Genomic DNA, 27,799 nt, shown 5'->3' with positions numbered 1-27,799 from the left:
GCTATGATCAATAAATATGAAATATGAAATCTATAATTGTGTTGGTTTTGTTTAGTGAGGGTGGGCTACCGTGGCAGCTTCTGTAAGAAGTAGCTAGAAGTTGTTTCCCCTTTGTCCGGTGAACTCGGCCAGGCCTAGGGCGGACCCACCATTGGCTGGGGCCAAGTCAATTGGTAGCAGAATGTTCCCTGATAACGCCTCTGCAACAACCTATTTAAGATGGGGGCCGGCTGTGCCCCTGCAGCCCATGGAGGTCCACAGAGGAGCAGAGATCCACCTGCAGCCCATATTGGACCCCACGTCGGGGCAGCTGGGTGCCTGAAGGAGGCTGTGGCCCACGGAGGGCCTGTGCTGGGGCAGCCACTCCTGAGGGACTGCACCCCGTGGAAGAAATGACCCACACTGGAGCAGTTCATGAAGGACTGTAGGCCGTGGGAGGGACCCCACAATGGATCGGGGAGGAATGTGAGGAGTTCTTCCCCCGAGGAGGAAGGAGAGGGCAGAAAGCGACGTGTGATGAACTGACCAGAACCCCCATTCTCTCTTGCCCCCTGTGCTGCTCAGGATGGCGGGAAGGAGGTAGAGATAATTGGAAATAAAGTTAAGCCTGGAAAGAGGGACAAAAGTTTTCAGAATTTGCTCCTGATACATGATATCTAATAACTGACTTCCAGTAGCGCTCCTTAATAATATGGTTAATAGCAGACTACAAAACATGGGCTGTCAGACCAGGAAACCTGCCTAATTATTCCCATGTTAAAAAGCTGCACTCTTAACCTAGAAGCAAAAAGAGAGGTGTAGTGTTATTGAAAATAAAACAAATTACTGTGTGAGAAGAATTTTCCTACTGATGAGCGATTTTCACCCCTTAGATCTCAAATTTAACAACAATATCCTCTGCCCCTTTTTAATGCACATTCCTCACTCTTCTGGAGGGCAAAGGCAGGTACATGCTTTGCCTAAAGTGGATGTATATGGCAGCTCGCTGGCCGGCAGGCTGCTACCAAGTAAGATTTAGCATTGGTGCATTTTGTCTGCTTCCTCCTTCAGAGATATACTAAACAGGTTTCCACCCTCTACCCAGCCATTAACTTTCATGAAACTTCTGCAGACTCAGCTGGCTTCAACATTTCTATCTTTGTATCAAATTTGGCTAAGAAGTTGAGATTCAAAAGTTACTGATGAAAACAAGCTATGACAAGAAAAAGCAAGCGCACAGAGGAGACAAAGACACTGGCAATGAAAATCTAATGAAAAACAAAATACCAAGTCTCATTTTCATAAGCTTCACCAAACAAAACATACCAGCACCAAACAAAGCTCTAAAAGAAAACAAAATCTTTTTTTTTGTTTCTTAAAAATTCCTCAGAGTGCTAGAAAGTGTTTCTTGTTTGAATTCATGTCATAGACAGATAAAAGTCATACAACATTAAGTAATAAAACAAAACAGATGAGTCAAGGACAATGTTTTCACTTTGTGGAATGTTTGTCCTTCAAAGATCTTACATATGGAAATATCAAAAATATTACCTTGAGCTAGTCTTTCAAGCCGTTTTCCATGCTCTGGGGGAATAGCATACCTAAAATTCACATAAAGAAAAGGATTAAATGCTTAAAGACATAATCACTACACAAGACATGATTCACATATGATAAATGTCTAAAAATACAGAAGTCAAAAAGATTAAAGACTGAAAAATTATACAGGAAAAATATATCAATTTCTGAGGAAAAAAGACACAAGGTTTTTTTCAGAAAACATTTTTGCTTATTTCTAGTTTAAACATCATAATATATAGTTCATTAATGTTATATTTTCTACTTAAAATCATGCATATTGACAATATTTGATATTATTACAACACTCCAGTTAAAAAAGACATACATACTTTCATTTTCCAAACAAAACAAAACAACATGAAGTCCCTAATTTATAAAGGTTTAATTTCTTTGAATTTTACTGCGCTTCACAAGACACAAGACTTCAACACAAAAATATGAGCATCTCTATTTTTTCCTATAGCAAATGCTGTGGAATACAAGGGTTATTTGTCCTTGTAAAATCATTACAACTAGAGTTAAAATATTATTTAAGAAATACACATTCTTTAAATAGTAAAGATCTGTACAGTTCTTGGAATCACTTTGTTCTTACAACAAATTATTTATTAAAGATCCCATATGCTATCTGCAACAAGTCAGTAGCAACATAAAAGAACTGGAATTAACTTCATGTTATTTTTAATGTTTATTACAGCTAAAAAATTCAAGATTATCAAAAAGCTGTAATTTCATTCTGCTTTTCTGAACCCTTTGTTATTCACATATTTACTGCACTTCATAGATACACTGTATTTATTAGTTAGACTTTATTATTGACTGGTTCAATATGTGATATAACAGGTTTTCATTTCAGTTTAACATTGCAACAGATTTGGATTGATTCTTCTTGATACCAAAATATAGTTCAGAAAAGGATAAAATGCATATTTAGCTGTACAACACTTTCCATTTTCCAACTAAGTCAACATATAGCTTTTATCTTTTACTACCCTGTGAACACAGATGTCACTCATCTCCCGTGACAACTCACTCAGAAAAGCAAGGGAAGGACCCTAGGCCCTTCATTTTGCACAAGAAATAAACAACCCTCTACCTCAAACTCTCATTTGCACACACACAATTTTACTCTATTACAACTGAAACTGCTGCACAGAAGACCCTTTCACCACAGAAGTCATCACTTTAAGCCGACCCACAGCAAAACCCATGCCTGCTAACCACCCACTCCAAATGCTATTAAAGAAAAAGAGACTTTCAGCTTGACTCTACTCAGTGTTTGCAGTTTTAATCAGAATTTCACTGTTTTACAGAAATGGATTTTGTTTCTCTCCATTTGTACTTCCAAAGGGTTCGTGCCTGTTCTCCACTCTGTATTACACATGCATCAGTGTATATATAGTAATCTAAGCTACATGTTTGCATCTTTCACATCCCAGCAGAGACAAATGCTATGTATAGCATCATTGTATGTCATTAAATACACAATTTCATAAAGTAAAACATGAATAGACAGTGTTTATGTCTAACAAAAAACTCAAACCAGATACTTTTCTTTGCTTTATCTGTCCTTAATTAGACTGGTATTCTTCCCAAAAAGTTACTCTTCCAAAAGTACATGTTACTACATTTTTTGTGATAAAATGCAGCCACATGCTTCCATTTGTACACCTAAACATGTAAGTACTTATCACTATTACAAAAAACGCAAAACTGAACAACTGAGCTCTCAATTATTCTGTCAGGAAGATAAAATAGAACACAATTTAACTGGGATATAGCTATTTATTTAGTTAATGTAAAATTCCTAAACAATAACTCATTCAATGCAAGTTGGTGTTTTTCGTTATTGTCTTCATTTGGGGTCTGCAGTAACATCTACTCCTCAATCTTTTATTTCTTCTCACTGTTGCCATTTCTCTTTTCTCTTTTCTGCTAAGAAAAGGACCAAGGAAAGGAGACCGCCTTTGTAGTATCAGACACAAGGAGCCCCAAAGTCACTCTCCAGGCCCTTCAGGGTTGGTTCCTACTGTAATTTATCAGAAAACTCAGCTTTTTTAACACATATGCACCTGCCCTGGAAACCACTCAAATTACAGTGACATGAATCTTACTGCATCCTTGGTCTACTATACAGAACATTAAACAAAAAAATTCCCAAACTCAGATGAATAAATCAGAGGAAAAAAAACCTCTCCTCCTACTTTTGTCTATAGACTTCTTATATTTTGCGTAAGAATCCTCTTATGCTAATGCATACTGTTAATTCTCAAACGAACAGGAAAGTGAAATTTCACATTAAAAACAAAAGAGTCTTGACAATCCAGAAAAGTTCAGCATTTCTCAGGAAAGTATCCCAAGTGGCTGGAAAAATCCCATAGATAACATTTTCAGAGATGCTAGACATTTGGTCTTTAAAGAAAAGAAAGTTTTAAATAAACATGAAGCTTCCTAAAAGAAAAAACACCACAGATATTTCACCATCCAACCCCATTATGGGCATCAATGCGGGTAAAAAAAAATCTATATAGAAATATATCATAAGCACTGAAATATATACTGTTTCAATACACACATTCATTTTATCCACAGTTAGTAATTATGGAGGCAAAAGAAAACAATCTAAGTCTCTACATCTATCAGTATTTTTCCTAGACATAGAACATAACCAGTTCTGCCATAATTTGTGCAAAGGTAGTAAGACTCTTCCACTCATGCTGAACTCTGCATCACCTGGCCAAATTTTCACCAGTCTTCGTCAGCCACTGATCATACTGAAAGTCCTATTAGTGCTACCCCAGAAGACCCTGTCAGGACCTAGCTGACTCTCTTCTAACTTGTTTACTTTATTGCCATACTTCTTCTTAAATCGTACAAAGTTACCATCAGTGTGAGCATGCTTTACCTTCTTCATCTTTTTTGTCTGTAATTTTGACTAATAATATCAGAACACTGTCCATTTTTATCTCACCATACTCACAACCCCATTACGATTTCCTCTGCTATTTGGACTCAAAATCTGAAAACCTTCACATGAAATGATGTTTCAGAAAATTCCACAATCCCTACCATGTAACAATCCATCTTTCCTCATTTTTCCACTTCATATAGGAAGATGAGCAGGTATTGATACACATTTTATGATGGCAAATCCATAAAAACAGGTTCTAGCCATGGCAATAAAAATGTAAGTTGCTCATGGCAAAAATTTTAGGCAATCTGGAGATCAAATTTCTCGCCATCTTGTACCTACTGTACTCCCAAAAAGAATTCCTGAACCTAAACTACCTGCTTTATTTTTAATTTCACCATAGATCCATTTCACCCTACTCCTCTTACGAACTAAAAAGTCCAGTCTCACTCTCCTAATCCATCTGATTTTGGCTGTCCAAGCATTCTCTCTTCAACACTCTGGTCTCTTTTTCTTCACATTATCACAAAGACGGAACAATCTTCTCTTTCTGTAGTATATATTCCTCTCTATTTTATGACTGACAAACCCTGCAAGACACTTTGTGATTTACTAAACAGGAGGGAGTTTCTTTAACTTAATGTATTGTTTCTTGTCATTTCCAGTCTTCAGAAGAGCTAGGAAGCAAAGACCAGATGGATGTCACAGAAAACATCACAAAATGACATGTAAATTAACTTTGTATTATACTGCAAGTTTACACTGTGCCCCTTTCAAGGGAAAGCAAAAACTCTGATTCTCTCAGAAAATAATTCAGTTTCCCACCATCAGATACAAAAGGTGAACAAAATCAGCGCACTTCTAAAAGTTACTTTCTAAACTAAAATCTTAAATATATTCTTCACATATCTCAGTTCTCATAAGACCAATGTGGCTATCTTGAAGAACTACACGTACAGTCAGTAGAATTTAAAAATTTGTATTACTGCTGTGCATGCCAGGATATTTGGTTTCACTAAGGAAACACTTGCCAACTCAGTTTAAATTTTAAGAGCAGACAAGATCTTTACTATCTATAAGATTCAACTCATCTTCCATTTTCTGAAGAAAACATTACACTAAATCCCATTAACACAAGATACACTTCAGTGAGGTAGGAATAGCATAAATTAGTGCAGCATTTCTCCAGTAAAAGCACATGTGTAACAACAAATAAATCTTCAACTGTCTTTCATTCAACTCTTTTTTAACACTGCATTTCTTAATGATATGGGCCAATGTGGTCCAGAAAATGAAGTAATATCCACCATTGTTTCTTCAAAAGATGAAGATATCAGTGTTTAATGATTTTGTTCATTCAGAAGTGTAAACAAGTATCTGTAAACTAGAAAAGTATTCATCATATATTCATTTTATTTCAAAAAACTTGAAAGAAAAAGTTTTCTTAGCTTCTATCCACTATGTCCAAGGACTTCACAGTGCTTAAGTAAATGTCTTTACTATTTGGAATTCTACAATATGCACTGAGGTTTTCTTTAAATAGCACTTTTAAAATTCCTAAGAATTCAAAATATTTTTAAGGTAATAATTTTTTTAGTTAAATTTGTGCTATCATCTTGGAACATTTTGGAACTACCTATCTTTACATCCCCTTTTAACAAAGATAATCTTCTTAAGGCTGAGAAGTCTGTCTAATTCTATCAAAGCAGCAATTTCAAAATATGTATATAATCAATTCAAAACATAGACTTGCATGGCTACAATAGATAGTCTTTACCTTCTCAGTCTAAACAAAAGAGATCCACTATACAAGAAAATATAAACCAACGACCTAAGAACTAGCAGCTAACCAACTACCATCTATTCATTTGAAATACATGATGTTGCACAGGTGTCTGTGTTTTGTATAGGTATAAAAATAAACTTTAATGTTTTATGGAATTACCAGTTACAAAATTGTCCATCTAAGCTCGGATGACTAGAAACTACCAGAATCAAACTAAGCATAACAAATCTTTCATAGCTCTTTCTAACAATTTTATGTTCTGTTCAAAGCTATTTTGAAAAAATCAAGGTTTTATGATCAAAACATTTTTCTCATATACTTTAAGATACAGGTATATGACAACCTATATGTATAACATTAAACCTACTTGTCTATTAAGGCAAACCAAAAATCTAAAATTCTGGAGAAAAGATAACAGAAGCTTCATATTTAGAAAGTACCTTTAATATTGAATCCCATCTCCTACTGAGCCTGGGCCTACTGAGTTAACAGTAAAAAACATGAGTGTGATTCAAAAACACAATTAAATGCATGTTTAATACAAAGCATGTTAGGCAACCCCAAAGGACAACTCAACCAAAGGAAATGATTTCAAAAAGGCCTTACAGAAGTTCCCTCAAATAATCTTTGGGTTCCCAACTCATTGAACTTCTCATATTGAATCATTACGATTTTTTTCTATTGAACTCAAATAAGCCTTATGTACTTATTAGTCATTTCCTCTGCAATACTGCAATGTTCTTTACATCTCAAATCTCACATATTTCATAGCATTCTTAGCTTTAAAAACCCACAAAACTACTATCTTAGCTTTTCAGTAAAGCTTCAGACTGTGAAGCAATTGTACCTCATCTGTTTGGTTTAGTCAAATGAAACAAACAGGTAAATGAAATAATCTTTCATAAAAATCTAAACTTGCCATGACTTTGGCTCCCCAAAATGGAGATAATTAATACTGTAGAGATCCATGTCTTCAGTGTGCCATGCAAATGTTGTTTTCCACATGCCAAAATACAAATATGGCGTATTTACACCCTCAATAGAAATCCCGCAGTCTTCTCCTACAACATCCAATATTGTATTAAGATGAGCAATATTCCATTCTTCAATACCCTGAAAAAGATATATAATAAATGTATTAATAAATTTATAAAGTAATGCAATTTTATATAATAGTCTCAGTCAAAAGATACACACCTGATTTAGCCCTTCTGTGGATTAATACAAATTTGTAAGCACTTTAGAAGACAGTTGAAGCTACCCAAAGAAAAATTCTCTTGACCTTAGTAAGATTTAGATCAGGTTCTGAGATGATCAGAGCAGAGAACTAAGGAAGTTCATATCTTAACACTTAATACATCAAATCTAACATGTATTGAAACACTATACACAATAGAAATATTAGCTACAAATAAAATCTTTGATTAATTGAAAGCTGGAAGCCACTAAGTTTCACTAGGCCTATCTATGCTTTTTAATTACTTACAAAGTAACACAAAATAGTATAAAAATTATTTCAAAATATAATTTACATTTATAAATATATAATTTCTCTGAAAAGTACAAAAACTAAAATCATTACATCACTTCAGAGGTATTTCTAACCCTAATGATGTACTGCATAAGAAATACACCACGGAAGAAATCTACCAATTTCACGGAATTTCAGCTGTTTCCTTACATTATTGCCTACACAATTTGGATATTAAAAGCCATTCAGAAAGCCATGTGTGTATTTTTTGTTGTACTTCAGAGTCATCCACCAAGTACAATTCTAATTTCAGGTAATACAGCATGTAAGAGTCAGTATAACGAAGATCAAAGCTACAAAACTGAATAGAAAGAGATTAGACTTCATTATAACAGCAATTATTAGCACCTCCAGGGAAGACATTAGCTAGTGTTCAAGCAGTTAGAAAAACAAGAAGTATAATCAAAACTATTACAAATTCAATTCAGGAAAGTTTATTTCTTGGGAGGCCAATCCCTAAATAGGCCCTTAACCATGACCTGCTTTGCACCCCCAGTCACTGAGCTCTACAGTTCTGGTAATCTTACTGAAATCTGGGGAACAAACTGATGGCAGATTACAGTTCCAATGCAGCTGATTAAGACTAAGAAACACGGTGACGTTCAACAGTTGGGCAGGTGGTGAAGTAAGACTACAGCTTAAACCAAGAAGTAATGAACATTTAATACTCTCAGGTTTAATTTCCTTGTTTTTTGAGATTTTACGTCAAGCATGTCACTTATGCAGAAACTAGAACTGATAAACAAGATGGGAACTTCTGCATGAAGTTTAACCTTCTCATTGAGCAAGCCCTCCTGACTGCTTGCTATGACTATTTCACTTAGTAAGAAAACCTATCTGTAAGTCACCTGGGACTTTTGCAAAGGATCAAAGAACTTTTACAGAATGAGTTCATTCCAGACAGCAATTTTTGTTCTTTTTTTAAAATGCAAGCTTTAGCTTTGATGCATTTGTGTGACATAAATACATTTGAAATTTAAAAATTAAAGAAATAATAATATGATGACAATCATTATCAAAGAAAAAAAAACTAAACACCAATATGAACTCAAATAGTAGATGCTGGTAAAATTTTCACCTTTCAGATCTAAAAATCATAATCATCAGCAAGACAGCAGAGCTGTAAAATATCAAATTTACTTGAAGAAACAATTTTAACTTATTATCCCTCAAATTAATTTACAGATTTTATTTTTTTAAACTCATGTAAATTTTATCTTTGGTCACAAATTGTGCAGTCAATTTGGAGAAACAAATTAATACAGAAAAATAAGACCAATTACTCAAACATATAGGCACAGAGACACATACAGGGCTAAAAGACAACAATAAATAAATCAGATAAAAATCAACTGTTAATCCAGGCAGTATACTCTTTCTGACAGTGGCCAAAAGCAGACAAGAAACAGTGTAAGCAAAGCAGTACTTCCCCAGAATACCCTTCCAGCCTGCAGCAATTTGCAGATTTAAGGTTTCTCCAGACAGAGGTGTTATCCTTCTACTTAACAGTACCCCATGGGCTTTTTACCAATACATGTAAGCTTCTAGCAACCATAACATCCTGAAATCTTACTTTTCTCTTACTAAGAATTAAGCAATAGTTAAGAAAATAAATAATCTTTTTTTAACACCATATCTCATTTTTTCACCCTCTGTAACATCAAATCACCACTAGTCACCAAGAAAACTGCTAGTGGTTTGTCCCTAAAACAAAAGCAAACCCTTCCAAGGAGACCAATTTCAGGAAAAAAGGCTTGCTTCAAAATACCAAACATAATAAATACAAAATCCACAACCTCTACAGTCAAGATGCATGAGCTATTTCCATTTCCTAAAGATTATTTCAGACAAGTAGTCTTAGCTCAAAAGGAAATGTTCACAGAAACGCTAAAATCACTCTGATTCATTTTAACTCTTCCTACATTCCTTGAACTTAAAAAAAAAAAAAAAAAAAAAAACAGTTTTATATTTATGTCTAGACTGTTAAAAGTAATTATTACAAATTATTACTAAAGCTGTTACTTCCCATTACAGACATATCTTTTTCAATAGTCCAAAACAGTAAGTAAAATGCTGACACAAATTTTTAAGTACAATACTGGTAAGTATACTTTTAAGTAAAATACAGTTATATAACTGTTTTTAAACTTCACAATTGCAATGCAGACTAAAAAGATCCCAGGAGCTGTAAAAAAAGTTTAACAGGTCAACACATAACACAATACTTCTCAAAATTAAAGTATGTCTTAGCAGGTTATACTATTGTTGTAGTTCAGCCCCGATCGGGACCAGCCTACGCAGTCTCTCTCTCGCTCCCCCCACGCTCCGAGAGAACAGGGAGAGATAATAAACACAACAACTATATTTAACAACCATTATTAGAATACCAGCACATATATTACTTGACCATGAGGTGCAGCTTGTAGTTTCTTACAAACACAAAATCCATTTAGACATTATAATCTATCCAACGTTAGGAAAATATCAAATATTTATTCTGCTCAGAAAACCACCATAAGATCAGCATATTATAATAATTTCAAGGGAATGTGTAAAGGAAGTATTTCTAATTTATCCACATTTTTGATGGCAAATTCTTTAAAGAATACCTGTCATCTTTGACAACTGTACCAAACAATCCGACATCAGGAAAAGAGCTGAAAAATAACATATTTTTCTTTCTAAAAATAACGTAGTTTTTTTTCTTTACTATAATGAAGAAATACAAGCTTGAAATGTTACCATCTATGGTCATCGCTACGCAGATTAGATCTACTTTGAATTTCTTCATAGAAATACTGTAAATATATAGTAGTTTATACAGAAGACCACTATTCCAATTGTCACTAATTTTGTAGATTATTCAAACTTACTGAAAATTACTATCAAGAGTTTTTATTAATCTTTTCAACAGCCTTTGAACCAGCTATTAATGCAATGTGGAGATAAAATGAAACACTTCACAAGTAGCTCTCAAATATTGAACGCTTGCACAGTTTAGGAGGAGCTGACCGTTTGTTTTCTCAAAGATACAAAGAAAAATGTAGCTTTCAGTATACTGGTAAAAAGTGAAGCTCCAAGTTGTAAGCAGCAACCTCTTGCAGGTAAGAATAAAACAGGCTCCAAATGAAATTATTTTTAATTCATTTCCTCTTTTTAAAGTACTTACAATAGTGACATGATACTATCCTTTACACTTTAATTAAACAAATCAGCCAACAGTGTGATGTACTCTATTTTTATGAACATGATTTCTGTATGTATACATTAATAGACATAATCATTTTTCAGTGTTTATTTTTTCCTGTGATTACCTCATGGATTCATTTCAATATTAACCTGGCAAACAAGACAGCTAGGATTAAAAAGCCCTAACTGTTACAGTTACTAACTGTAACAGCTTAAATATAAAGAAGAGTAAAAAACTAATTAAGAGAGTGAAAAGAAACAGGAGAAACGTAGAGAAAAATTTGTGCTTGGTCACCCACTCCTTTCTCCACACAGCCACTCACTCACACCAATTAATATAATAAAAAACCTGCCCCAATCCCTTCAACATCTTACTGGCCCTTCACTAGGCTCTCTTCAGTACCCCTGTGAGAGATGGGGAGCCCAGAACCAAGCACAGCACTTCAGGTGTGGCCTCAGCAGCGCTGAAGTAGAAGGACCACCTCCTTCAGCCTGCTGGTAGCATTGCTCCTAATGCAGCCCAAGACATTGTTAGCCACCTTTGCTGCACTGTCCCCCAAAGGACTTTTCTGCAAAGCTGCTTTCCAGCCTTCAGCCCCAGGTGGGTACCCCATAAACCTGGGGCTTTTCCTTGCTAGGGGAAGCATTTTGCACTTCCCCATGTTGAGCTTCATGAAGTTTCTGCCAGTCTGTCTCTCCAGCCTGCCAAGGTCCCTCTGTACAGCAGCATGACCCACTGGCCGATTCCCCCAGTTTTGTATCCTCTGCAAACTCTGCCCTACCATCCAAATCATTAATTAAGAAGCTAACAGGACTGGACCCAGTACTGATCCCTGTGATACACTTAGAGAAGTCCTTCTTGTTGTCTTTGACTTCTCTCAGATTCAGTTCCAGGTAGGCTTTGACGTTCCCAATTGCATTTCTGCATACTCGGGCAGTGTCTCTGTGTTCCTCCCAGGTTACACATCTCTGCTTCTACCTTCTGTGTGATTCCTGTTTATGTCTGAATTTTGTCAGAAGCTCCTTGCTCATCCATGTTGACTTCTGACATTTTTGCCTGACTTCCTGCTCATTAGGATGGGCCACTCTTGAGCTTAGAAGAGTTGAATACCAACTAGCATTCTTGGGCCCTTCTTCCCTCCAGGGCATTATCCCACAGGCCTCTTCCAAGTAGATCACTGAAGAAGCCAAAGTCTGCTCTCCTGAAAGCCAGGTGTGTGGTCCTGCTTTCTGTCTTGACCCCTCATCTTAAGATTCTCAAGCCCACCATCTCATGGTCACTACAGTCAAGGCTGCCTCTGACCTTCACATCCACAACAAGACCTTCCTCATTTGTGAGTACAAGGTCCAGCAGACCACTTTAGATAAGAAGTTGTTACTGATGCTCTCCAGAGACTCTTGGATTGTTTATGCCTGCTGCTCTCCTGCAGCATGGTCAGATACAAACTCTATATAGAATGTCAAAGTGGTGCTTTAAAATCAAGTTAGCCGCTCTGTCAAGGGATACAGCAGGAAATTTGAGTACATCTTGCGCTAGAGGTAATACTACATTAAAGATGTACCTACAATTCAGCAAAAATAACCAACTGTTAGCCTACAAACATGACTGAATCAATCACTCCTCTATTACTAATCAAATATGCTCCCCAAAGCTTAGACATGGGAAAACATATGCATTAGGAATTGTCTGATTAGAAGGAATAAAACTACGAGAAGGAAAAAGGAAGTAAAGTGACATCTTCAAGACAGGAGCAGAAGAATGGTGAGAGAGAAGCAAGACAATATTTATATGTGCTTCTTCCAAACCTTGGTTTTTATCTACTGATTAGCAGATTCCATTGACAGCACTGAAGTCAGATGCGTTTTATGACCCATTAAAAACACCAAATCAGTCACTTTTCCTTGGAACTTATTTTGAAATCAAGATTTTTTTTCCCCCTAGTTTCTGTATCAGTCCATGTACAGGTTGAATATGCCTTCCCCATGTGTTCATACAAATACTATTTCAAATTAATGAAAAAAAAATAACGAAACAAAAAGGCAGGAAATAGAACAATTTGACAATTTGAGCTCTGTGTCTCTCATATAACAAGGAAACAACTTAATTTGTGGCCTCAGTGATTTTGATTTAAGCAACAGTTGGGAGTGGCATAGAAGTGGAAGGCCTAACAGTAGTTCACCAGAACAGAGACCTTACAGAAAAAGTAGGTAAATTGCACATTTAATTTCGTCAGGGGTACAATTGACAGGCAAGTTAATAAAAGTTAACAAAGTTATCACATCAGAAACAAAATAACCCTTCTCCTTCCCCTTCATGACAGGAACACTAACTTCTTGCCAGTGTTTCACAGGCTAGTCATTCACAGTTTAAGCTCCCTCAGGTTGGCATTACATTCATGCTAACCCACAAGGAAAACAGCTCTCTTGAAATAACATAATAAAAAATAAATAATCAATTCTCAATTAAACCTCCTAAACAACCATAACTCTTAGGTGTTCCTAATTGTCCTGGTTTTGGCAGACATGGAGTTAATTTTCCTCTCAGTAACTCATGTGTTTGGATTTCCTATGTGAAGAATGTTGATAAACACCCTGATGATATGAGTTGTTGCTAATGAGACCAAGGACACTGTCCAGCTGCCCAGGTCTCACTGATGTGCAGATGCAGGAAGGTGGAAGAAAGACAGAATAATTGACCCAAATTGGCCAAAGAGAGTATTCCATGCTATAAACGTCACGCTCAGTATGTACGTGGGGGTTGCCCATGGGAAGAGCATCCATTTTTCCATCTCCTCTCTTTTGCTTCCTCACATCACATACTCTACCTTGCTGGCTTCCTTTCACTCCTTTGCTTGCTGCTCAGTTTTCATTTCTGTGATTGCTCTTCAGGACTGGCTGTTCCAGTCATTTGAACATCGGGTGGTGAGAAATGATGCATTGTTCATTCTGTATATTTTAATATCCTTATATTTTGTTATTATTGTAGTTTTCCTTTGCTATTCTAGTAAACTGTCTTCATCTCAACCCACGAGTTTTCCTCCCTCATCCCACTGGGGAGGGGGAGCAAGAAACTATGTGGTGACTTCAGCTAAACCACCAGAGTCTTTTTGGCACCCATGGCAGGGCACAAAAGAGTCTCACTTAGATCAGTCAGGAGATCATCAGACTTCAATCTGAGGATCCAAGGTTTGAGCCCCTGGTCAGTCCTGAAGGGCTGTGATAAGGACGGGTTTGAACACAGTGTGTTAAAACAGTTTTGTTACAAGCATTCATTATGCCGGTTTGGTCATCGCTGGCCACAACGTTGTTTTATTTGCTCTCAGCGTTGTTTTTAGAGCTGTATTAGGCACCACTCTACTTGCCATATATGCTGCTTGCCGGTGTTTATACACAGCTTGTCGATTCTGGGATTAAAAGTATCGCTCTGCTGTTCTATGTGGCACTGGCTGGTTTGGTGAGATCACTGGTAACAGGACTGGTTTCATATTTGTATTCAATGGTGGCGGGCAGAGTGCAGAGTGAAGAGGCAGCGGCAGCTCCTCCCAAGTATTTTGGGAGCCATCTTGTGGGCGTTGTTTGGAATTATACTTCTTGCTATGGTCCAGGAAGCCAGACCGCAGGGGGAACATCTGTTTACAGCTTCGCCCACTTCACCAAGCTAATTTCAACAGCTTTTGAGAATTTTTAATTCCCTTGGGATACCCCAGCCACTGTGTACACGTTGGCAGGTCTCTTGCAGCTATCTCAGATCTTCATCTCGATATTGATTACGTTTAAAAAACTATTTAAGAATACTATGGCTACCATAACCCTGGCAGCAGTCACTGAAGATAGTCCAACCCCAGTGACAAACACTGTGCTACTCCAACTCCTGCTACAAATGCTGCAGGCACTTTAGCTTCCACGACAGGCACCACAGCCACCCCAATTCCTTCTATCTCGCTGGCTCCTTTTCGCTCCTTTGCTTGCTGCTTGGTTTTCATTTCCATGATCGCTGCTCAGGACAGGCTGTAGCAGTCACTCAGATATCGGGTGGTGAGAAATCATGCATTGATCATTTTGTATATTTTAATATCCTTATATTCTGTTATTATTGTAGTTTTTCCTTTGCTATTCTAGTAAAATGTCTTCATCTCAGCCCGCGAGTTTTCCTTTCTTCCCAATTTCTCTCCCCTGTCACGCTGGGGAGGGGGAGGGTGAGTAAGAAAATGTGTGGTGGCTCAAGCTAAACCACAACAATAATGAATTCATGAATCAGTTTAACAACTGCAGCTAGTGAGACTGGTGCTTTATTATTGACATTATAAACTAAACTCCATATGATCTTATAGCAACAAAAGGCTGGAGCCTTGAAAACGTATCTAATAATGTTTATAATCTTAACATAAATAATGATTCTTACAATCTGTTCCTTAGTGCAATGCTTAAGTCACCTACAAAAGCTTGCATCACCTACATTGGCATTCTCCTACAAAGCACTGTAATTAAATGTAACAGCAATTAAAATGCATACAGCACAGAATAATATTTCAAGCAAACATTCAACTATCAAATTTATTTTCTATAAAGGTCTATACAGTGTACAGAACATTTATTCTCAAAGGTTATTTCCTTATTCAGAAAGACTTAACCTGTGTTCAAAACTGTCAAATAACCATAAATACATTATAAATACAAAGACTCCGTAATAATCCAAATATCACAAGGGTAAATTTTCAGTCACTGATAGTAGTCATCAAATTTCAAAGTATGCATTTATAGCTTTGTTCCTAGTTAGGTGTTTTTTGCTGTTCCATGTAACACAGGCTTTCCAACTTCGACCCATCTTTAAAACCTGTCAGAATCTGTGATCCTCTGACCTAAGAAAAGAAAACAATACTACAATACCTATGATATCGCCAACACAACCACAGCAAGGTGCTGGATTCCACATAAAAAAAAGTATTGTCTCTCAAATAACCTAAATAGCAAGAATTAAGGCTTCATCATGCTTCAGATATAGATGTTTCAAGGTAAAATTTAACATCATCATGTGGAAAATAAAATGCTAATTGTGCTAAACTTTTAAACAAAAGAATAAGGACTTGCAACACAGCAGCATTTCTCCCTCAATTTGTTGGCCCAAGTACAAATATACATTACACTTGCACTAAGTTCCTGGAGTTTTCCCACCTGGAAATCTGCCAGATATTTACCTTTCTGTACCAAATGCAACATCTACAACATACTGTTTTCTATAAAATCCACTTTGTAAAAAATATTTGGTTTTGTTTACGGTAAACAGGCTGTTATGACAAATTAATCCCACCACCTCCTTGCTGCTGTATGTTGCTCAAAACCTCAGCTACTTATATTCATCTCCTTTCCCCCAATAATGACAATCCGGAAGCAAACTGAATGAAGACACAAGAACAACCTCTAATTCCAAACAGGATCAAAAAGATCCCTTCTTAGCACGATCTTCAAGTGTAAAACATGAAAAATATTAGCTGTGCAAGTACACCATCTGCTGGCCAGAAATAAATATTACCAAAAATATTCTAAAAACATTTTGATCCGTGGCATTCATAACTTTCTCACCAATAGTTTGGTACTAGGTTTTTTTTTTCTTCTTTTCCTCTAAACTCCACTGGGCTGTACCCCGTGACATGGCTGTCACATTAACTGCTCAGTCTCTCCACACTCTTTCCTCAGTGTCTATTCCTTTCACTAACACTTCTCCTTTGTTATTTATTTTTAAATAATACTCAGTTAGTCACAGCCATTAAGGTTTTTTTTTCGTTCTGTCTATTACTTTGTTCTTCCTCACTCCTTTTTAATCCAGCCACTGCATCTTTCAGTGCTTTCTTTGTCACCTCTTCCTATGCACCTAACATCTGAGTTAAGATTGCTGAATGCTGCGCTTCTCACTTCACCCTTTGCTTTTTTGACCTCCCTTCCTCAGCCTCTCAGTTGAATGAGTGTGTAATTCCATGAGAAGGAAATCTCTGACCTTCTCTTTGACCATTCAGCACTTCAAAATCAGCTATTACTGCATTCTCTTTTCTTTGGAAATGTTGCTCATGCAACAGTAATGTTAAGATACTGAAGACCAAAGAAAACACAATCAAAACAAAGTGTACATATGTAAAAAGCTACACTAAAAGGATCATCTGCTAAAATTTAATTAAAAAAAAAAATGAGAAGAAAAAGAAAAATGTCAAGCTTCTATTTCTTGGAAGAAACATTGCTTTTCTGTACCCCATTTCGGTCTCCACAAAGCAACAGCCATCTAGAATATCTCCTCACCAAAACACCCCAAATCAGAATTTTAAATTATTTTCTAAATCATTTTTATGCAGTATTTGGACACACAATAGAATTTGAACTTGCTGCTTTCACTAAACAACAGACCATTGGACATTTATAGCTATCTTTCAAAGATCACATAACCTAGTGCAAAAATTGAATGGCCTTAAGCCATCTTGGTGGATTATATTTATCTTTGGACAGAGTTTTCAAGTTATTTGTCTCCTGTGAAGAAACAGGAAACATTAGCAGAGCCTCAGACCATCTGCCACAGGGAATTTTTTTTTGTTGTTTTTTTTTTGTTTTGTTTTGTAATGATTGGAGAAGACAGTTACATAGAACAAGAAAAAACTCAAGAACTCCACCCACAGTAAATTCTTTTGGAGAAAAGTTTGCCCTGTATTTTTTAAATCCTCACATTTTTTTGTAAATGCTAACGTTTCTTCTGTTAGTCTCATTACATAAATAATCCTTTCAAAATCTAGTTCCAATAGCTACTTACATAGCCTAATTGATATCAGTGGATATTCTGTAATTCTTTATATAATGAGATCCGGATTAAGAGTCTCCTTTTAGTTACGAGATCTTGGCAAGTAACCAGCAAAACTCAACTCCTTAGAAAGTTTCCAATTGGTCTATTTTAATTCAGAGGTACACAGTAATTGCAACCACATTTCCAGGAAACTGCACACATTCCAATGATCTATAAAGTACAGCTATCCATTTGCCTCAGTGAAAGAGAGAGAAATGAAGCGTTTCATTTTTTAATTTTAAAGTAAAACTTATTTAAAACATCACTAAATTTCCACAGAGGTACACAGATAACAGATACTGAAATGTTAATGAACAAATAAATAAACAGGAAGGAATCTCAGAGTCCTGGAGAGTTAAAAAGTGAAGAAAGGGAAGAGTCTTATAATCAGGAAGAGTAGCAATATCCTACTGTCTAAGGACAGAACTGTCTGACTCTTGCAGATGTAGAGTTAATTCAACCTTGCTTGGAGTCTTTAGTGAGCAACACAGAGATTTCAAGACAGATTCTCCGTCACAAAGCAAAAATGTATCCTCTAAGTATAGTACCCTTTAAAAGATGGCTGGAAAACATATACTTCATAAAAAGCTATGCATACTTCATCATAAATGCTCCCATTGATATCTGCTCCATAAATTGGTGCCACAAAAGTCAAGTTCTTCCAGTATTTACGCTCCAGATCTTCATAATCTACGTATCTTGGGGTGCAGTATCTGCAGAGGAAGAGGTAGGCAAAGGTTCAGCACAGTCTTTCCACAGCCACCTTCACAACGGACTATGCTTCTGATCCTGCAAACTGAATTCTAAGAGATTATTTTATTTCAAATTCAATGAAACAGAGGCATGATTAGTTGTCCTGAATTTCATGATTCACCATAGCATGTAACCTCCTACCTGACAGTGACAGTAACTGAAGTCATGTATCTACCAAACAACACTTTCTTCAGTCTCCAGCAACTACACAGCCCATCTACAGACTGTCCTCAAGCGGAGGCCCTCCCTTTTGTTTCTCTTCCATAAAATAGACACGCATGAAAAAGCCACTTAAACTGACAAATATTTGTTATTTTCCTGACTCATTAACAGCTCTGCAAAGACACAGAGGAAAGTCCTGCATAAGCCTGTCTCAGAACAACTCAAATGTACTAATTCTGTCAAGTGGCAGCCCTGCTAGGCAAAACCAGTACTTTCTTCTCTTCTTCCTTTCTCAGAAAAAAAAATTTCAAAAAGGCGTAATGTTTCAAACAGTTGCTGCGAAGAAGTCTACTATCTAGTGAAAAAAAGTATTTAAGGCAGTTTTTCTTTTTACTCATTTAAGGCAGTACAGGGCACCATACTTTTATATTCATAAATCTACTTATGTATATACTTTTGGAACGTTACTCAAATCTCATGTAAAATCTTGTGGGAACTCAACACAAGCACACATAGAAAACACCCATCAGTAGTCTTTGCCTCATGATCGTTTGTCAGGCCTCTGTTCTCCCACATGTAGGTCTTCAGAAAAGAAAACTTGCTCCGCCATTACTGCAACTCTGAGAAGTAAAGTTTCACATTAGCACTGCCAACCTACTACACTTGAACTACTTGAAAGAAAATCAAACATACAAGAACTAAGCAGACCAGGTACATTTCTACCACACAGTAACACAGAACAGAGACAAGCAAGTTAGCAAAACACATCTTAACCAAAACATTCTCAGTAATGGAGTTGTTTCAACTATTTCTCATTATATGGCTCCAGAAATCAGATTGTATTTCTGCTTGGCACTGAGTAATATGGATATATATAAACTCAGTTACCATAACACAAGTATCTTGATTACAAGATGCAGGTATGCCTACGTTCCCAGAGGTGAAGGTAGAGAAGCACCTTAGTTCAATGGTGAATTGCAAATGCCTAAATAAATAAAAGACACAACGCATAATAATTCTTTTAAAGGCAACTATGATTTAATTTAGATTTTCATGGCCCTTCTCTCTTTCCCAAAGGGAAAAGATTACATTACAATATTCAAGAAAAGAGTCTTTAACAGAGAAGTCTTCTTCACTAAGGAACAAAATTATTTTTATGGGAGAATAGGGGCTCTCAGCTACTTCATAATTTAAGAAATATAAATTGCATTAAAAGTGTCATAGGAGGTTATATGACACATTTTCTCAAGAGTAGCAATAAATACTTAGAAAGACCAACAGCTAGCAATAGCTAAGAAGCCCTCTCAACTGTTTAACTGTTTTTAACTTTACCTATGGAAAGAAGTTGTAAGTTGATTTCAGTAAAAATCACGAAAATTGAAATCAGAAACACTTCCAAAATACCTTCCATGATAAAGACTATAATTAAAACCTTCATAGTATTTCTGCATTATCAAACTATTTTAAGAAGTTAGTGCTCCTCATTTTATCATGGGTTAATCAAATGTAAACTTTAAACACATATGAGCAGTCATCACAGAAAATTACATCAGATATCATGCAGGTTTTCTATTTTTATTCTACCCTCTAACAGTAACTGAACAAATAATTTTAAGAACTACAAAACAGGTTTCCATTCCTATTTACCAGAGGAAGAAAATTGTTAAGTGTGATAACTTCAATTTTTCACAAGTAACATAGAGGCAGAAACATATTGATCTTTTTCAACTGAAAAGATAATAGTTTTGCACTTTTACAAAGGTATCAATATTATGGAACATTTGCTGAGGAGCCTCTTTAAAAGCTTTTAATGTCCTAGTTTTCCTGATCTTGATAACAGCTTCTCTTCTTACCTGTTAATTTCTTAAATTAACTTATGAGGGAAAATTTCCTTCAAATTAGGGCAGTGTTGCCTTCCATCATTACAGTCAAATATGTTCTCTCTCTAGGATCCTTTGACTCACCTTCCAGAAACTATTTCCATCCAGTTTTGAGGAAATACTGAAGCAGAGTTTATTCTTTTTATATGGCCAAAAGGAATGAGGAAGAATTCCTTCTATGACTTCTCTCTTCTTGGAAGGCCCACCAATTTGAAACTATTTAGTATAGTGCCTAGACCTTCATAGACTTTTTTTTCTCCTCCCTTAATATCCATCTTGCCATAATCAGAACACAGATATTTGTTATGTACAGTTGAGTTCTCTTATAAAAATGCAAAAACGTCTACGTGAGCTAAAACAATATTTTGGGGTTTTTTGTTTGGTTTTTTTTTTCCAGAATTACATGATGATAGGCCATTCCAGTATCTTGGCTAAAAAAAAGAATTAAATATTAAACATTAAACATTAATAAGTGTATTGAAAGTGAAACTCCAATATAAGTCTGTATCATCTTCATTATTTTCAACATAAGCATTTGTTAGAACAGAAAGAAAAAAAGGTAGAAAGAAACTAGCATGTCTTAGGTTTTTCAGATGTTTTCTTGCTGCCATGGTACCAGATGCTTTCAACAATAGAAACACAAACAAGATTCATACTGTGGTACCCTTCCACAAGTTAGGAGACAGGAATGCCTCTACTGACAAAAAAAATCACCAGCTGCCTAGCACAATTCAAACAAACAACAATATGGGAACAAATAAGTATTTGTCTTTCTAAGCAAGACTCCTAGTACACATACTTGTCACTGTTGGCCAGCTGCTTGAACTCCTTCACTGTCATTGGCTTTTTCTGAATGTTGTACTGTGTGAAGAGGCCCGACTGTCCTGTGACCATCTGCTGAATTGGAGCAGGAATCACCAAATCTTCAATATCATTATAATGCTTTCTTGGTTTCCACTCCTTCGGTGGGATAACCTTTAAATTCAGAAATAAAAAAGAGAACATCAACAGTTGCAATATCAATTCAAAACATCCTGGAAAAATTGAAAGAACCAGTCAAATATGCCCATATGATCAAATGAATACTTGCTTACCAGTTGTTTCACAGTAACTAACTGACCATGGAAGCGCTCCTAGGTAATGCAGAAACCAATTCAAAATGGGTACAGTATCACCTCAAATCACAAGCAGCAGCTCACTAATCTACAGCAATTCAATCACGTGCATCTGTGCAAACATACATATGTATAACAGAACAGACAAATATTTTACAATCAGAAAGCCTTATAAACACTTATAAACACTTTGTACACCATGATATAAAATTGTTATCATCAATTAAAAAAAAAAAAAAAAAATCACACAATAGATTGACAGTCCCGTGTCCAAATGTTATTTGGTGTAAACAGTATGAATAATGTTATTTCTTACTGAAAAATGAAAAAAATACAGATATTTTAGAGAGCTTTAGATTTTAGAGTCTGTTCAACTTACTCTCCATAAAACTGCAGGGTACAACTCTATTACAGTAAGAGTTTGCACTAATTTAGATATACTAGTTCTTATACTAACATGATTTAAACCTCATAATAACAGATTAAATCTATATGCAATTAACCAACTGTAAAGTTAATACTCTTATTTCAAATACCACAGAATTGCCCAAAGTCTACAAGAACTCCTCAGCAGATTCTAAAGTGCTGGCAATATAATCATTGGGAAGTTCCAAGAAGCCTGTAGTCCTAACAGTGTTCTTTAACAGTCTGTGTAATTTTAAACATTTCCTGCATATATTACTTTACCTGAAAACAGAAAACTCTCTAGATTTGAAATTGCAACAGTTTTAAAATACAGCAACAGCCATTTCAAGATTTTTTTGTTGTTTTGGTTTTGAATTTTCACTTGCCCAAAGGCTCAATGCTACTTTCTTTGATCCACTCATTATATTTATTCTCTTCTGTGGTGCTCAAATCAAATTTTCACAGGCATTGGCCTGGAAACTTCTAAGGTAACATACAACAGAGTAGGACAGCTTTCATAAACATGCATCTATGACGTAGGAATGACTTTACTTAAATAACTAATTCCCATCACAGAGGTAGCCTTTACACTAGGCAAGATAGGCTGTTTTCATAACAAGCATTTCAAGACTCCACACAATATTGCCCATTAGAGATTTTGCTATTACATCACTCCAAGGAAGTAAAAAATTCTAAAAAACAACAGAGAGAGGTCCTGAGATCATTTCCTACCTTTAGAAAACAATCACTGGGCAAACTGTAATGCTAATGGACCCAAATAATCCATCCCTCAAACAAATCCAATCAAGACCATTCATGCTAGCAAGTACATACCACAACAGAAACACAAAGCCAAAGAAAACTTATCAGATAGTATCATACTTCCACACCTAATGTTTTTATTTTAAAAATAAACAGGCATTTTTTATCCAGTTTTCACAAAGATGCAACTCCCCCTGTTCCTTTTTTCCTTCTCAGCTTCCATGGGACTTCATCTGTACAGGGATTACTCAGGAAGTTTCAGTGTTGTTTACTTTTAGAGAAAAAAAAAATTATAAAATCATCTTGTGATTCCTACTTATTTCTTTCACACAAACCTTATATGCGTATCAACAAATACAAATGCTGGTTTGGAAGCAGAGAAGTCATGCGTGCAGAATATAAGCACAGAAATCAAATATGTGCACAAAGATCTCCATTTTCATTATCATTAAGCATGAACTTGTAGGTTTGGCTCAAACATAAGAATACTGAAAAGCAAAATTTGCATTATCTTATTTAATTTAAGGTCAGTGTGTTTCAAGCAATAAAAATATTGTTGTGAATACAGGTTCAAAATATTCCCTTTCAGCTCACTGGAGCACATTTATTACTGTTGTAATTAGAATACTGGTTAAAGAAGTGAATTCTATGCGGACTAATATGCTAAGTATCATTTTAAAAGAAAATAAAAACAGCATCCCTGCCCTAAAGAATTTGTATTTTCTAACAAAGGTCAGGACAAGGACTGGAGATGAGTATCAGAGTTGGAAATAACGACTAGGTCTCTGAGTTTTTACCACTGACCTGTCCCACTGAAGCCTCTTCACATTCCCTTTAGTAAAAGTAACCTCTTCAAAGTCAGGCAAGTTAGGTTTAGCCCATGGAAGCAACCTAGATTAAATTAATCAGCCAAGCTGTTCAATGCTCAAACATAAAAAAGGAAAAACCTAAGGCAAGGCTTTCTCATTTATGTATCTATATCTATCTATCTCTATAGATAGATAGATAGATCTTAAACATCCTAAGCATATTAACATTGCCTAGTGTTACTTAATATGATACCTATTTGGTTTTAGAGAAGGATCTCTTAGTCACACCACTCAGTCTCCTCCATGAAGGCAGTACATTAGTACAACTGAGGTTACTTCAGAGTGCTATCAATGCAAAAATTTCAGTTCTTCTGAAAATTGTCTTTCTTGTACTTGCCAACATTCATTTTCAGTATCATGTTCCAAAACTACTTCTCTGCTTGCCAATGTAACTGCAAATTAATGTAACAATTTCTCTCTCTATAAACACAGTTTGAGTCTCCAAAATACTTCTTATTACAGTAAAGAGCAATTAATCTATTAGTGTGCCTTGTTGTTCATTTGTTCTATCTATTGCTTTCATTCCTTGTTTTCATTTTTAAGTTTCGGATCTTCTGTAACAGTAAGACTAAAATACGCTATCTATGCATAAAGCTCATTCCTGACTTTCAAAAGCCTAATGAAAATTTATTAGCCAATTTGTTACAGGGACGCCACAGAATATTATCTGCTCTGGAAAAAATTTAATTTTGTTTGTCTAGTACCTTAATCATTTGTTTTAGGCACAGTATTAGGAATTTTTTTAAACATTTTATTCCCCGCACTCCTCCTCAACCTCCATTACGTGCAAGACTTACAGTCATTTTATCCCCATTTACACAGGCACATTCTTCCACACAGGTAAGAGGTGTTCTTCCCTTCTACTTCCACATTTAAACTAAAGGGTTGGGTACCCATAAGGCTCTGCTTATGACCTCTGTTTAGAGGTTAAATTAGTGTTTCTGCAAATGCATATAGCTCCTTCGGTAGTCTTTATTCTCTTTGCATTCATATCTGAGTCTGGACATCCCAGATTTAATACAAATTAATCCTCTGTAAGTTCATTATAGATTACTATCAAAACAAGAAAAAATATTTTATTCTTGTTATTTTAAATCCCATTTCCAAAGCTAATAAAAAGTCCCTTAAACTTTTGCAGTATGAATTATTGACTCAGTAAGATTTCTTTAAAAATATTTAGTTGGTTTATGCTTTGTATATAACTTTTTTAAATTTTATCAAAAAATAATGAAAATGAGAATATAAAAAGTCTCAAGACAAATGAGTAATACGTATCAACTAACAAAGAGGCTGAAAACAGCTAGAGATGGTCTAACAGCTATTCTGGTATCAAGCAGAAAAAGTGGAAAGCAGACCTACACGGTATGGTTAGAAGGGCCGTTCCTCAGTCACAGTACAACTGAAACATGACTGATGTAATTCATTATTTTTAAAACACTTCGTTATGCTTTCTCATATCATAGACATTATTTCAGGTGTTCTGTACACCCAGGTCAGCAGATACCCCACATGCATATAAGCACAGATATATAAAAATATTTTTAATGCTCCTGGGATTATCACATTTTAACAATCCACACACGGAGAAGTGTTTCTCAAATAGTTTTGAAATGTGATAGATGGAACATGAATTAAATCCTAGGCATACGGCAAAAAATGGAGACACACACATTTTCAATCATATAAGCTTAAGATACTGACTTCAAGCAAGCCAAATTATACTACACAAAATAACACAAATCCCTGACTACATGGCCAAATTCTGCCTTAGCACATATGAGCAGTTTTAGTCACTTCCATAGAAACAGTATGACATCCTAAGTGCTATGAGAGTAGCAACAACCTCTGTAAATCAAATCTTGCAATTATTTTTAAGACTGCTCATTTCCAGTTTCTCCTAATCACATGTATTTATACCATTTCATAGAACAGTAATTTGTAGACAATTTTTTCCATCCCTAGTACCTGATAACGAGACCTAATAACCATCTGATTGAAAGATTATGTTAATGAAAAAGCCAGAAAAAAAATACAATTTCCTTTCTTGAAAAAAAAAATGTAAAGTCCAGACAAAACTACAAAATAATAGCTATAGTTTGATAACGGCAACAATACTAAAAGATCCATCCTTAAGGAAATAGCTCACGATCTCATTAAGACAGAAAATAGTTTAAATTTGCATTTAACTACATTTTTTTAAATGCTTTTTGAAAATTAAAAAATTAATACACATTAGACAGTGTTAACTAGGAATATGGATCTAAAATTCAGATCCACTTCTACTACTAATCCGGAAAGCTGTCATATCTCTGCAATACTCTGTCACTTAAATTACTAGAATGGACTCCCCACTCACTTCCAGCTCAGTTATGGGATTCTAATCTACATCTTGCAGCATCACACTATGGTGAAGAAGAAAAGACCACAGCCTAAGCTCTGTTCTTCTGTTGCCATGATCACCATCTTACAGACTGTTAAATTAAATATAGTATATGCCTCCATCCACAGCCAACATTTGCATTATATTCTTTAAAATATTGAAACACTTGGTAGATATCACTGTTGCATCTAGTATTTTTAAAAAGTCAGTTTCACATATTCATGTGCCTAACTTAAAAAGATAACTACTACTTTGGCCCATTACAATGTTCAGTTCAGGTGTTTCAACTTCAAAACAAAGTTTACAGGAAACAAAGTTTACCTATTAAGTGACAGGTTTGGGGTTTTTTTCCATGACAGTATTAGCATATTTTATTGATAGTATGTCATCCTGCCTTTTAGTAACAAGTGACTATTCAGATTATACACATTTCATATATGCAAGAATTAATCTCATGCTTGGTTACTACAGAAAATTAAGTCTATCCAGAATCATCACAAAGGTATCTCCTTAAAGAATGAGAGATAGAGAGAGAAAACAACGTCGGGAGTAAGGACATAAAGATGATAGCAATATTACAGAAATTTTAAATTATACAATAAGGTAAAATGGTTTTATATTCTTTTCTTTCATATTCTTTCCTCACGGTACTACATTCATTGCTCTTCTCAGGACATCGTCAATGGCTCTGCCCTTTTCTCCTACATTAGCTGCACATGGAGGTTTAATTGCCGGACAGCAGGAAAGGAACCAGAACCAGAATCAACATAAAGAATTAAAACAGAATGATGACTGAAGCCATACTGATGTCTCTAAAAAAAACAGTACTTGCAGTAAGACAAATTCATTATCTTTTTACACTCCCTACTGCCAGAAATTTTGCAACTAAGAATGTCAACACATGGAAAAGTCTCCTTTTTCAAATACCCTAAAGTTAATACACACAAATGACTAGTACACTGGCCTCAAACCATGACATATTTTAGTTTCACAGTCCATCTTAAAGATACCAGCAGCCTCAGGGGAGCCCTTAGCACCATGTATCAGGAAGCCACTCATCAGCATTCCCAGTTGCTTCAATCTCTGACAGAAAAGAAGCACAAAATACCTGATAGAGAGCAACTGAAGTTCTTATTTATTATGTATGTCTCAAAAATAAAAATGTTAAGTTTGCATAGGCTTTTTATGGGTTATAGCATCATATTTGATAATACACCTCCTGAGAATTGTCGAAGAGGTATATAGACATAGATTTTTAAAAGGAAAATTAAATATAAGGTAATTGGGGTTTGGTTTTGTTTTCTTTTCTTTTCAAATTAAGAACCTTCAAGTTTTGAATACTGATGAACAAAAAGATAAGTTGCAGTCTAGGACAGATACAGCCATGATAAAGAGCATATCACAAATATTTTTATTTTAAACAAAACTAGTTCTTTTTTTTTGGCTATTATATGAGCCACTAATCTTGGCTCATACAATAGCTTCCTCATACAGCCAGAGAAAGCAAGGAGTACCATTTATGTATATTTGTCTTTGTTTTATACACAACACACCAAAGAAAGCAAGTACATTATATATGAATAAACAAATAGTAGAAAATCAGTACCATCTCGGTGGCTGGTCATAAGGAACCTTCTTTTTCTTTGACTAGATCCCCGTGAAACAGGATTAGAAAC

General features: G+C 35.5%; 1 protein-coding gene across 5 annotated transcripts in view; it reads right to left on the bottom strand.

The window, feature by feature from the left end:
• Positions 1–27,799, bottom strand: part of KDM4C (lysine demethylase 4C) — a 270,730-nt gene that overhangs the window by 224,607 nt on the left and 18,324 nt on the right. For 3 of the 5 annotated variants that reach the window (XM_086771274.1, XM_086771271.1, XM_086771272.1), the window contains 4 exons: positions 21,392–21,567; positions 18,396–18,510; positions 7,177–7,370; positions 1,531–1,580 (listed from right to left, as the gene is read on the bottom strand). In XM_086771274.1, the coding sequence (XP_086627400.1) occupies positions 1,531–1,580; positions 7,177–7,370; positions 18,396–18,510; positions 21,392–21,486 (454 nt within the window). In that variant the 5' untranslated portion in view covers positions 21,487–21,567. Of the gene's footprint in view, positions 1–1,530; positions 1,581–7,176; positions 7,371–18,395; positions 18,511–21,391; positions 21,568–22,946; positions 23,146–23,678; positions 23,810–27,799 lie in introns of those variants that run through there. The other 2 variants (XM_086771273.1, XM_086771275.1) reach the window with 2 other exon arrangements.

The sequence above is a fragment of the Chlamydotis macqueenii genome, chromosome Z, assembly GCF_036417535.1.
Source record: "Chlamydotis macqueenii isolate bChlMac1 chromosome Z, bChlMac1.mat, whole genome shotgun sequence".
Lineage (NCBI taxonomy): Eukaryota > Metazoa > Chordata > Aves > Otidiformes > Otididae > Chlamydotis > Chlamydotis macqueenii.
The sequence above is the reverse complement of the archived record's forward strand: the minus strand, read 5'-3'. Positions and strand labels throughout refer to the sequence as shown.